Source organism: Mus pahari, chromosome 5 (genome assembly GCF_900095145.1).
Source record: "Mus pahari chromosome 5, PAHARI_EIJ_v1.1, whole genome shotgun sequence".
NCBI lineage: Eukaryota > Metazoa > Chordata > Mammalia > Rodentia > Muridae > Mus > Mus pahari.
The window spans coordinates 135532737-135546850 of NC_034594.1; the positions used below are offsets into that span (position 1 = coordinate 135532737).

General features: G+C 37.1%; 1 protein-coding gene across 6 annotated transcripts in view; it reads right to left on the reverse strand.

The window, feature by feature from the left end:
- Nucleotides 1-14114, reverse strand: part of Prrc2c (proline rich coiled-coil 2C) — a 66356-nt gene that overhangs the window by 37997 nt on the left and 14245 nt on the right. For 3 of the 6 annotated variants that reach the window (XM_029539235.1, XM_029539238.1, XM_029539233.1), the window contains exons 2-11: nt 12112-12277; nt 10339-10516; nt 8695-8804; nt 7742-7867; nt 5948-6168; nt 3356-3438; nt 2612-2745; nt 2438-2525; nt 1450-1606; nt 502-555 (exon numbers count right to left, since the gene is read on the reverse strand). In XM_029539235.1, the coding sequence (XP_029395095.1) occupies nt 502-555; nt 1450-1606; nt 2438-2525; nt 2612-2745; nt 3356-3438; nt 5948-6168; nt 7742-7867; nt 8695-8804; nt 10339-10516; nt 12112-12223 (1263 nt within the window). In that variant the 5' untranslated portion in view covers nt 12224-12277. The remainder of the gene's footprint in view (nt 1-501; nt 556-1449; nt 1607-2437; nt 2526-2611; nt 2746-3355; nt 3439-5947; nt 6169-7741; nt 7868-8694; nt 8805-10338; nt 10517-12111; nt 12278-14114) is intronic. The other 3 variants (XM_029539237.1, XM_029539234.1, XM_029539236.1) reach the window with 3 other exon arrangements.

Below are 14114 nucleotides of genomic sequence, written 5' to 3' on the forward strand. Positions count from 1 at the left end.
TCCTCAGGTAAACACACTGTTCCAAAGGCAACCAGAAACTGACTACAGTTACTGCTACACTTAAAAAAAAAAAAAAACAAAAAACAAAAACAATGAACCTTCAAAAAAATTTATGACTCATCCAGCTAAGTATAACTTACTAAAGGAATTTTGCTATGATGGAGAACAAAAAAATAAAGCAGATGATAGAAGAGAATGAAAAGCAGGGTACAGTACTCTGTAGACAGTAAGCGGCAGGACTGCCTGCCTTCAGAGAAAACAAGGAAGGAAGACTACAAGTGTGAATGTGGCCGCTATCAGCTCTGTGCTTCTTCCTTAGTGAGGTGCACGATGTGCTTGTTAGGTAAGAAGGATGAACTAGAAGGAAAACATGCAAAAGCCACAGTGAACAATGTACAACTGGTTAGTGAAAGTTATAAACATAAAGCATCATTCCAACAGAAGAAAACTAAACAAAGCCAAATACTGCATAGTATACATCAACACTTATCTAAAATCTACCTGTTGTGCAAGCAACTTGGGAGGTGGTGGCAAGTGTGAAGATGGGCCACGTTCCTATAAAGATAAGAGATCAAAAAAAAAAAAAAAAAAAAAAGATTTAAAAATTTGCCCCACACTCAGTGTACTAATTTTCTCAACGAGAACACAAACCTGTTCAAAGTCAATCTATTGGGCCTGTCTTAATTTTAGTAAAAGTTAACCAGTGACTGTAAAATTACTTTTTACAGAACCATACTGCCATTATCAGTATGGTAACAAGCAAACCTACTACAAAGAGGGAAATTTTCCTTTCCCTTTCAAAGACTGCCAGTTTGTTCCCTGTAGCTTACTAACAGGTATGTTCTTCCATCTGTTTTGTACAAACTCAAAAACCACCTACATAATTACAGCCTCTTTCAGTTTGTAACGTAGCTACTGCTATACCATCTCAAGTCATGAGATCAGAATATATGTTCCCCATATATTTCTCTCCTTTTGCTATCTTTTCCAGAATAGCCAGCTATTTTAAGTCTCCATTTTCTTCATGCTAAGATTTCTCTACAGTGTATTCTCTCCCATGCAAGTAGCACGATGTATAAGACATGCAGTAGATGGTAAAGCACCTTGTTTTATTTAAAGAAAATATCCCCCTACTTTGATCTGATTTAATCTTCAGTTTGGGCTTAATAATTAATTTTAGCAGTCATATCAGTAATTTCATTTAACAGGCAATAAAAAGAGCAAAGAAATACATAGTCCCAGTCAAGTACTGTATCACATGCCTGACAGTTCAGCACCCAGAAGAAGCAGGAGGATCTCATGTGTGAATCCAGCTCAAAACTACAACCTGCATCCACTGCCTGCCAGCACACCACACAAACCCCTTTCTCAAGTCACATCAATTTTGATTCTAAGATCAACTCATCCAAAGTACTGGTAATGATAAGGACCTGCACAGGCCCAACAAACCTGATTAAATGGTGGCCCCTTCCCGTAAGGACTTTTTGTGACTGGAGGCTGAGCAGGTGTCTGAGCAGATGACTGAGCAGATGACTTAGCGCTGGAAGCTTCATCTACTTCTTTTCGGTTTTCTGTGCTTTCAGGTGCTTTTGAAGTTTGATCCTCACTGAAGAACCAAAATGGAGAAGAGGAAAGGAGCAAAGAAAGAAATTACGTAACAAGCGATGACTTTTCCTCTGTAAAAAAATGTTTTCCATATAATTTCAAGGGAAGAAAATGTATAAAGCAATCAATGGCAGGTTTGTGACTTAGTGATGTTAATACTGATCATGTAATGTACATGATGTTTCTGTAGTGTTTTGGGGAGTAGTTAGTTCACACTGTCAAAGTGTAACTAAAATAGACAGCAGCTGCTCAAATTGGATACTCATCTGTGATGTAAATGAATCTAATACACATATTTTCTTGCCTGTCCTCTCAAAATATCACCTAAATATAAATAAGAGATATTGAAAATATTATTGACTATATTCTAATTTACTTTGGTTCAAAGATACATTAATGTATGTAGGTAGGTAGATAGACAAGACAGACAGACACACAGACAGATATAAAAAAACCCTCAACATATCAGGTATCCCAGAGATGTCTGAGAAAATTACAAATTGGGAACATAAAAGCCCCATGTTTTCTTACACATTAGCCCATATATTCCTTAGTTGGATGCCCTTTAATAAGTAATAGAGATAGAAAGCTCCATCTCCCAAATCTCTAATGCTGTTTGCTAATAAGCTTTTAAGGAATAACAAATAAATAAATAAATAAATAAATAAATAAATGAATAAATGTAGAAATTAAACAAGAACCTGAAGCAATTAAGTAATCTAAGAAAAATGAAGAAATTCTATATTTAAAAAAATGTATGAATCTCTGCACCAACAGCTCATGTTCTATCAACAAAATTATGCTGTAAATAGCAAGACAGTCACAAATTTACCTGCTGTTCTCTTTAGGACTAGTACTTCCTTGCTCGTCATCATCACTGAAATTCAACTGTTCTGTATAATCTACTTCCATCTGAGCACCTGTTAAATGAAGGAAAACGTAGATGGAGCTCATAAACACAACACTAACTGTGTCAGTTTCAAGTGCTTAATGAACTGTTCCTTACCTGCCCAACCTTCATCAGCTTCAGCATCTAGGTTATCAAATTTATCGAGCTCCTTCAGTTCTGATGCACTAAGGATGGATGGGCGTTCAGGTTCAGAAGCCCAAGAAGGAGGAGGGCCTCTTCCTCGAAGACTTCTAAATAACGGGGGAGCAGAGAAAAAAAAAAATGCACAGGTTTTAGTTACATTGAGTTGAGAGTATTAAAACACTGGAATTTAGTTCATTTCAATTTGATATTAGTTTTTCTATAGCAAAATCTACCCTGGCATGACATGACTATAAAGAAATCATTAATATATACTTAGTAGCTTAAATAGTTCAATTTTTTTCATTTCAAAATAAGTATTTAGAACCATTACTTAAAGAGGATCCTAAAATTCCCACATTAAGAGAAGAGAGTAAGAAAAAGAATAATCACTAGTTTTAGGATCATGATTTCCTGTTTTCAAACATTTATGCCAATTACATTTTTTTAAAATACTGAACTATTTTGGGGTTTTTGAGACAGGATCTCTCCCCCCCTCCCCCCTCTGTAGACCAGGTTCATCTTGAACTGAAAGGTCCGCCTGCCTTTGCCTTCTGAATGCTGAGATTAAAAGGCACGTGCCAAACTGCCTAGCTACTATTTTAGTTTTATCTTACAAGAGGTAAACAATTATACTTTTGAGAGTAGAAAAATGAACCCTCAATGTTAAAAAAAAAATTCTTAAGCACATATCCCCTGTAGGCTTTGTTTAAGTCTTACTTGTTTGTTTCTGATAATGAAGGTGGGAACCTCATGGGACCATGTAGAGGAGGATATGCCATCCTTGGGTACTGCTGAAACATCTGGATGAAAAAAAAAAAGTTAGTAACTTATGATATACAAGTTCAGTTTGAGAAGCTCTTAAAATGTAATAAAGTATGAAATTGAAGCAAATAACATGAATATTTAACTTTGCTAGAATAGACCTCCACTCATCCTCATTAACAAACCATTTATAGAACAGTGATTCCAGGAAGTCTTTTTTTTTGTTTTTAAGGCAGGAATCTCACTATGTAGACTTGGTTGGTCTACAGTTTGCTCTAAAACTGCTGGTTGTGAACTCAGGGGATCTGCCTGTCTTAAGACATGTGCCCTCACACCCCCACCTCCAGAAATCCTAACACAAACAGAATAACTAGGACACTGAAGAACCTCCATGTCACATTAATATAATTAACTTATGTAATGACACAAAATGTAAAACCCACAAACTCGTGAAGCAACTAGAAAAACAATGATATAGAGGAACTCACTTCAGATCACAGAAAGATGTTAAGAATGGCATAGAAAATGTGCTCTTAGTCAAGTTTCTATACAGATGACATCAATTAAGTACTAAAAAACCCAGTTAAGGTAAAAAGGTAAGCCTAAAAGTGGGTGGGTGAGGGGCAGATTATGCAAACCCTGGTAACTAAAGGACTCAGCTATAATCTGGATGGAGACAGTCTCAACACGTTTACTCATTTACAGACACATAAGACTGAAATAATTTGCTTCTGCTAAAAAATGTCTTACAAAAAACCCAAAATAACCTTTTTAGGTAAGGAAATCACACTTAGAACTTAGAACTCACACACTTAGACTTTTTGTGTGACTATAATGTCTAAAGGGGCCATTCTTACAACACAGGGCTGAAACAAGGTCAAATTAAACACCAGATCAAGGTCAACTCTCAAGTATTGAGGAAATCTGGGGGTGTGGGTGTTGGCTGCCGCAGCACCTAGAGTAAAAGGAGTAAAACCGGAGGCAGTCTTTAGTTTAGTTAGCTCCTCATTTAAATTATTCAGACATCGCAATTCTATGAGGTATATGCCTGAAAATTCGGAGTTTGTCCTAACTTTAATTGCGGAAACTATCTCTAACTACTCAGTATCTACTTGTGGTATAGACTGGATGGCTGGTTTGATAGAAGCAGCTGGTACTGAAGCCTTCTCTGCCCTTTGCTTTGATGCTCCTTCCAATATCCACACCTGGAAGCTCAAAAATCTACAAGCACAACTTGAAAATTAGGTTCAAACTGACCAGGTCAGTTTATAAAGTTTTCTTTACTTTTTTTTTTTGAAAGTCATGCTCTCAGCCGGGTGTGGTGGCACACGCCTTTAATCCCAGCTCTTGGGAGGCGGAGGCAGGCGGATTTCTGAGTTCGAGGCCAGCCTGGTCTACAAAGTGAGTTCCAGGACAGTCAGGGCTATACAGAGAAACCCTGTTTTGAAAAACCAAAATCAAAAACCAAAAATAAACAAAAAAAGTCATGCTCTCATACTTCTTAGGATATCATCCTTCAGCATGGTAGGGTAGTTAAGGTCAGGGCCTCAGGCACAATGAACTATATAACCTTTAAAAAAATACTTAAGTAATTTGCTTTGCTTTTCTAGAACACTTAAAACATGGCAGAGTAAAGGAACAAAGCACAAGCAACTTGACACAAATAAGTGAAAGAAAGAAAAAAAACTGCATAGAGGCATCTACACACAGGTGACAAGACCCCTAAGAAATATCAATCATTACCTCGATCCTAACAATGATCTACCACTTAAGAATTCATTTTTTAAATTTTAGTCATGTTAATGGAGCTATGTATTTATTTTCCCATGTTTTCTCCTTTTAAAACACAACCAAAAATATCCACAAATGAAATACTGTATTCAGGATTGGAGAATGGGCATTTACCACTATTCTTTTGTAAAACTTAATTAAGTGGGCATAATAGAGCATGCATGTCTGTAACTTCAGCACTCAATAGTCTGGGGCAGGACTAATCTTGAAGCCTACTTGAACTACACAAGACCTTGTCTCACAAAAAAGCAAAATGTAGATTTAAAAACGTAATCAGAATTCAAACAGTTCTTAACCTTTAGGTTCTTTCTTATTGGCCATGAACTATCAGTTGGGCAATTTAGCAAACCCAATGAATAAAATGAATAAAAAAGTTTTAAATCTGTAATCTAAAATACTCATTAATACAAAGAACTGGTAAACTAAAATTTTATTTCCACAATAATTAAAAGTTGTGAAACTGCAATCAACATTTGTGCTTCTGTTTGCTTTTGAGACAAGGTCTCACTCACTGTGTAGTCCTGATGGCCTCAAACTCAGTGTTCAACCTGCTTCTGGCTCCTAAGAGCGGGGTTTAATATGCTGTGAAACTATGTGGTCTAACATGATAAAGCTACTTGTGCTACTGAGGCATGTGACTTGTTTACCTCACTATTACTCACAATCAGCTTTTAGTTAGATGCTATTGAGACCCATTTCTTCCGAGTCCCAGAGTAAAAGTTCTTTTGACTGACTGCCATGTTTAGCAATACTCACATATGGAGGCATCATAGCTCTGTACTGAGAAGCAAGTGCAGGCTGCTGTCCATTCAGTTTGGCTTGTGGAGGACCACAAGCTATCCTCTTCTCCACCACTTTGAGAATATCATTTTGTTCTGATGGTATAGCTGTGCTTTCGTCCTGGCCAAGCTGCTTTTCATCCTGATCAGAGGAAGGTGACCCAGCAGACTTACCACCATCTCTCCAGCAAGCCACATCTGGGATGGAGGACAAAAAGGATTAAGAAAATATTAGTAACATAACAGCAACACCAAGCTTAGCATATTTTAAGAAAATGCCATCAAGTACAGTAAAGGAGTGGGGATTTGCTGTCTTGTAATGCAAACTAGAGTTATGGATTGTGAAGCAGAAAGGCTGTATGTCAGGCAGCCATGACAACCCATGAAAAGAGGGTTATCAGAACTTGTATAAAGCTTTCTCAGTGTTTCTGTAATGGTTCAAAAACCACTACTCTCACTTGGTCTGTCAGGCAGGCATCTAAAGGGAAGGAAGGAAGAGGAGTGAAATTCTACAGCTCAGAAAAGCTGATGGGGATGTTCAAATCCATTTACTTTAGTCAACTCTTACTAGTTACATGGGACCAGAGGAGCAGATTCAGTGACATCTTGTTTACATCTTTATTTAAAATGTAAACAAGTGAAACCACTATGGTTTTAAGGAAATCCTGAACAGACTATTAAGAGACAAATATGTCCCTTCTAGAAAACAGTCCAATCTTTCCTCTCCCCATCACTTATTTTGGGGAAGGTATGTCATGAACATGAATCCCTTAGTCGTAAGGTTTAACAAGGCCTCTTCTGGATTCCTTCAGAAACAGTGGGAGGTCATGTGTTGGGCTCAGTTTGACTCAAGCTGCCACGTTTATTAGGAGACAATAGTAACTTTTGGGTCAAAATTTAACTAATTGAAAAAACAGTGGAGCTGATCCAATTCCTAATGAGTAATTGATTACATTATGAAGGTTAAACAAAAATTTATGATATATGTAAGTTTGACAAGAAATAGGCTAATATGTAAAATGCAATGTATATAACATTAAAATATAAATTTAAATTATAAAATATAACATTAAAATATAAACCTATAGTTTTGTTAGAGGAATCTCATATAGTCTGCTGAAATGTTTCGTGATGACAACATGAAGCTAAAACATTTACATTTGTCTCAAAAATTTATTTCTATTTTTAGTTTCTGCTTTATCATGCAAATAAAATATCCTTCATTATCCAAAACATTTCATTTTGAGTCCAGAAAGGAAAGAATCATGGAATACAAACAAAGTTAAAAAAAAGGTAGCTCTTACACAATGGGGAAAATGTTAAAACCAAAACTTGTTAGTTTTATATGTGTGTTTGTGTGTGCGTGTGTATATGTATATGTGTACACACACACACACACACACACACACACACACACACACACACACACGCGCGCGCGCGAGACTAGGCACAATAGCATATGCCTATAATCCCAAACTATGGGAGGCTGAGGCAGGCATATGCATGTGAAGAAGAGGGAAGGGTATAGGGAATGAACAGGGCAAAGATATGGACAAAAGGATCATATTATTTACAAAGAAGATACCTGGATACCTTACAGATGTAATTATACGTTTTCAACAAGCTCTACAGTTACAGTGGTACTATTGTTGGCACAAAAAAAATTCTGTGTTTTACGTGAAAACAACATTAGTCTCTACGAAGCAGGCAAGTACACAAGAACACATATGTGGTGGCATTTTAAGACAAAATGCATAGAAAGCATTCTTACTTGGTGGGCGTAAACTGGGTCCAGGTCCATAGTTTTCATCATTTGCTTCCTTTTCTTTTTTTTCCTGATCTCCAGCTGCCTGCAGACTGGGAAATTCCTGTTGAAATTGACTATTCACTTGGATTCCTAAACATTTTTCAAAAACACATTAAGTTAACTTTTATAATGAAGATAATTCAAGTAACCCTCCCAGGATAGAGGCCCTACTTCTTTCTGATGAATTAATTATTCCACATTCTAATGATTGTTTATATCAAACTCATAAACTGTACCTAAGCCCTTGAAAAGTTAATGAACAGCCACGAGGAGACAAAATCCTAAGAGAAACCTTTCAGATATGCTGCAGGAGTGTTTGTTTCTCTTTCATTATGACTTCTACTACTGAAAACCAACTTCTCTGCTAAAATCTTTTAACAACTAGTTTAAATTGGAGTACTGAAATATACTTTGACTAAACACCAGGACCTGAACAAGGCTAAGATGTTTTCATTTCATTTACTACTTTGATTAACCACTAAATAGCAACTCACTATACATTAAATATGTGTCCATTTTTTAGAAGTATTATAGCTACTGTGCTTTATGAACATTCTCTAATTTTCACTACCCAGAAATCTAGCAGGATTTCTGTAAAAGACATTTGGGATAATTAGGGAAAGGAATATGGTATTAATATGTAACATGTTTGTATTCATTGAAATGTTAAGGGTACAGGCCATGTTTGTTGAGCTGTATCTTAATTCATAGATGTTCTTTAAAAGGCAGAGGATAACTCAGAGACTCTCCTTAGATTAGATTAGATCATGTATGACTTTTGACAGTGAAATTTAACTAGCCTAATAGAGTTCAAGGATATGACTATATCCTCTAGCAATGCTCTCTCCATTTCCTTCCTGCACGGCTGTTCAGTAACCACTAACCCTTACCAGATCCCCCAGCTTATGTCCACTTACCATCTCCTTGCCCACCTTGCTTGTTACTGGCCCATGATTTGGGAGCAGGTGCTACTTCTGGGGGAGCTGCAACCCCAGGTTTGGGCTGTGCTGGTGACACTTCAGGTGCTCTTTAAAAAAATATTAATCCATTATTTCATATATTACAGATTAAAAATGTTTAAATGTATGTAAAGTCTACTAAGTTTGGCCACAAATGTATTAATACTTATAGATTACAGAGGTATCTTTTAAGTGGTTTGCCTCTGTATCATTACCTTTCAAGTTATGTCTGTTTTCTCCCATTCATCTCTCCCTTTAAATAACAGTTGACAGCTGCCTGTTTTCCATTTTGTTTAAAAAGAAACCAAAACAACTTGATACTGAAAGTAACTACCAATAATGTTTTAAAGAACTGTAAATATATGCAGACATTCAGTTTACACTGGGATAATTAGGGGCAAAGGCTATGCAAACTCCAAATGTCAGATGATAGATTCATCATTGCATTACATTTCAAACAGGTAATAGCAATCTGTCTAATCCATTCTCATAAATAAAACATGACTAAAAACAGTCTACAGTTTTATGCAATTCTTGCGATATGGCAATACTTAAAAATGAAAAGGTTATTCAAGAAACAAAAAGATACCAGTATTATTTTTTGTACACCCAGCCCTAGCTCACTTTCTACTATAAAATAATTCTCCAGCAAACTAAAGTTTCTACAAAGGAGATCAAATATACTATAGAAATTAAGCAGGAACATGGAGATTTGATAAGATCCATGCAAACAATCCTACCAACTGACCAATAACTACTAAGTATTTAGCCCAGTTAATAATCCAGTACAAACATTGACAAACAGAAGACAAAATATTTACTGATACTGAATGCATAAGGATTGAGGCGGACAGTGCTAATTCTTGTTTTTCACTTACTTTATAAATAATACACCAAGCAGTTTCAAAGCTGGAGTCAGAATTCTTAGGCATCTTGAGATTTAGGCAACAGAACTAATTCCCTACCTTTGTTTCTTTTTTTAATATTATTTCTTTCTGACTCAATTCCTTACTCCCATTAGAAAGAGAATGCTTGATTTAAACAGGGTGGGAGAGGAGGCAGTGTGATACAGGCTATGCAGTAGAAGTAAACGTGTTTATTAGCTACTCTGTCATCTGTTCTTATGGCTCATGCCCCTGGACTCAAAGAGACTAAAGACTAAAAGTGTGTATACACACATTTATTATATATTTACTTTAAATGTGTTTATGCACACTTTAAATATAACACCATAAAGATTTATAATATCTATATTATTTTTTTAACTCTTCATTAATCAAGGACTTATTAAAGCAGAATGCTGGGTTCCACCCTCAGATAAAGTTTGCAGTAAATACTGGTTGGCTTGTAGATTTGTTCTTAGAATGTTAAATTCATTTTTCATGTTTTTGCTAAGTAATGGTGTTAAGATAAGTCCAAGATTCTATTCCTGGAGTTAGCAGGCATCAAAGAGTAAGCTGACTTGTGTTTTCATCTGATGAAGAACTCACTGAATTATAAGTGCCGAATAGTGTTTTTATTGGCTGAACTCTCAGTGCACAGCGTTGGCAGTTTCCTACAATGAGAGAAGTGTTTTATTCTTATAAACAGATTCTGACTCACTTTTCTTCTTCATGTTGGTCTTGTTTCGATGCCCATCCTGTCCCATCTTTAGGCACAATATTCACATTAGGATCATTGCCTTTGTTCTCTGCTTTGAGACTTGGGAGGTTAGCAGGTGGGGGCATTCGCCGAGAAATACCAACTTTTCCAAGACTTTGTAACCCATGTCGAGCTGCAACTAAAAGATCAGTAACATCAATTTCCTTAGAACATCTACCGTATTATCCATCTTATTCAACAAATAATATAGATGAACAGGAGTCAATAGAATCTCTGACTAGTCCCTAATGTTAAAGTAGAGCTCTATAAACTCAGTTTATAAACCTACATTAATTGAAGGTAAAAAGTAAACAATCCACTCAACATATTAAGCCATCTTGGGACCCCAGCAAAATTTGTCTCAAAAAAACAAACAAACCCACCCACCAAAAAACCCCCTAACTTCTAAATATGGAACACTATATACTGGGAGTATGGGGAGAGGGAATGCTAGTTTTGAAATGTTTTCAGGCAATCTATTCTAAGTAAAAAACTTAAAATGTTAAGAGAAGAAAGTTCAAGCCGGGTGTGGTGGCACACGCCTTTAATCCCAGCACTTGGGAGGCAGAGGCAGGTGGATTTCTGAGTTCGAGGCCAGGCTGGTCTACAGAGTGAGTTCCAGGACAACCAGGGCTACACAGAGAAACCCTGTCTTGAAAAACCAAGAGAGAGAGAAAGAGAAGAAAGTTCAAACTAAACAACTTGGAAGGTGGAAGTGGGAAAATAGCTCTCTGTTGGAGGCTGGCCTGAACCACAGTAAGTTCTAAGCCCGTTACGGTTACACAGTGTGATGGCTTGTACAGGCTTGGCCCCAGGGAGTGGCACTAGTAAGAGGTGTGGCCTTGTTGGAGGAAGTGTATCATTGTGGATATGGGCTTTAATACCCTTGTCCTAGCTGCCTGAAAGCTAGTCTTCTCCTGTCTGCCTTTGGAAGAACTCGCAGCTCTTTCCTGCACCAAGCCTGCCTGGATGTTGCCATGATCCCACCCTGATGATAATGGACTGAACCTCTGAACCTGTAAGCCAGCCCCAATTAAATGTTGTCATTATAAGAGTTGCCTTGTCTTGGTCATGGTGTCTGTTCACAGCAGTAAAACCCTAACTAAAATACATAGCAACAAGATCTTGTCTCCTAATCCCAAGCAAACAAAGCCACAATGTCCACCAATACTGCAGCAAATGCTCTATACTTTTCACTGTATGTACTGGTGCAAGGGATTCAAGTTAAAAAGACAGGACTTCCCCCCCCCCCCCGTAGCTAAACAGTACAGTGGAGACACACACACACACACACACACACACACACACACACCTCTTTTGTCTCTTAATATGGTTTCTTTTCCTATAAACACAAATGTATATAGAAGTGTATATATGCAAGGTTCTGTGAGGTTAAGAACACTAGCTGTTAAGTTCTAAGTCACACCTATCTGTATGTAACTTTAGCTCCAAGGGGACATACCATAGCTCTGACCTCTGCAGGCACCTGCACTTATTTCCCCATATCCACACACAGACACACACATCTACAACATCTATATATCATTAAAAAATTAAAAACAAATTTTCAAAGGTAAAATATTTAACTCTTATTCCCCAAAAAGAATGTGAATACATACAAAAAGGCCAAAATAAACGGGCTCACCCTAGCTTCTAATCATATATATTAGACACAGTGTCATCTGCATCAACAAGTCCACAAACCATGTAACGTGGGCTACTGGATCTACTCACCTGTAGTCTTCTGTGTTTCCAAGGACTTTCCTTTGTAAGTATTAAACAAACTGAGTGTTGCATACTTCTTCCCATCCTTGGCTTTTGTGCTCTGGCCTGACTTCTCCGACATTTCGGTGGAAACTCATCTAGTCCAAAACCTCCTGACACACCCCTTAAAAGTAGTCTTTGTGATGCATACAAGGGGAAAAAAAAAGAAAATTTTAGTATTAGCTACATCCAACAGTAACTGATCATCCTAAAACTACTTAAGATTGCACCCCACTGCCTAATTATATTTCTCTTCTGAGCACATTTCCAACTTTACATAGAATATAGGAATATTTTTGGTTGTAAGATTAGCCTTTAATGGCTGAGCTCCTAAGCCGGAATAAAGGAATATTTAAGAAGGGCCTCCATATATAGTCAGGCTAACACTGAAATCTCAGAGCTCCAGAAAGCTAACCAGTGAACATCTTTTGTCTTTCTACATTACTTCAAGTGAAGACAGTATTCAAGTTGCATTTGAAAGCAGAACCTCTGGTTCTTAGCAGCCACTACAACTGGGAGGTTGTCTCAGACATGTTACAACAGCACTAACAGATGAAAGCAGAAGGAATGAGAGAGGAAAGCAAAGGAGACTGGTGACTTCAGCAACCGCCACCAGAAGGTCTGTCAGTAACAAAACTGAGTTATGTACAAAGAATCAAGCTTACTTTTTTGCTTATTTACTAAATCAAATTCAAGAACTACTCTCAGAAAATTATTGACATAGAGTATGATTTTCAGAGACTACAGTCTTTAGACCTAGATATTAAAAAGCAAACACATAAAAATTGTGTCAGTGCATGCAGAGGTAAATGTTTACACAGAAGACAAAGAAAATAAGTTAAAATAGTTACAGGTAGGACACCTGGATAAAGAAATATGGACATTCTCTACCATGTTCTAACTTTCTATAAAAGTGTTGGTGGACACCATCTGGAAGAGCAATGGTGAGCAAGTGAGCTACCTGGAAATAGTCCACTATTTTGCACAACTGTGATGGGTGTACCTTAGAGAGGCAAAGCAATCCCCCCCCCCGGGGGGTTATCAATTGCTTCTTGATTCTGCTATCATTGCGATAATCATCCTATACCTAGCATGGTATGAATGGGCATGGGGAGACCCCCCACTGCCTGTGGTCTGATGTGTCCCCTTCATGAGAGATAGCCTACTCCATTGGGCAAATTTTCTGCAGATCAATATGAAGATGAACTTTATAGAATAATGTTGTTTAATGAATTGATTTTACAGAATTCCTGACTTGATTTAAATAGTTTTAGGAGTGTGGTTGATAAGAAAGATTCAGGAGATGGTTTAAGTTGCTTTGCCAGGAAGATGAAACAAAGAAATAAGAGTAGAATGTGCCCCTTCTTTGTAGAGTAGTGAGGGCTGTATAGGTTAGAAAAGGAGCACAGTGAACTTTCACGCACTGCAAGCACATAGTGGTACTTGCAGAAAGGAACAAAGGTTTGAGACAGGTTAATGATCAAAGAAAACATTCATTTGTTCTAGGTTGAGTCTAAGTTTGTTAATCGTGTGATCTAAGGATGTGGTCACAGGTTTTAGTGTGCACCATGAGAAGGTAGAATAGATGATAGTTTAGCTACATAAGGTTTCAAAACAGTATGTAAAAAAATTGGTTTCTTGGTAAATAGAAACTGTTGTCAGCTAACAGAAAAATTAGCTACAATAGAGCTGGCATGTTTGAAACTGTTAATCAGTGACAAAGGAATTATTGCTTTGGGTTGTAAGGACTTAAAAAAAAGGGGACATGTTCTCCACAAATAAGTTGTTCTCCCTCAATTTCTCTAGTATTTTCTCTTATCTCTAGTCTTAAACACCACTAAACTTTGGCATTAATTTCTCACACCTATGAACATTATTTTTTTTTCACAGCAGCCTTATGTATAATAGACAGAGCTGGAAAGAACCCAGATGTCCCTCAACAGAGGAATGGATACAGAAAATGTAGTACATTT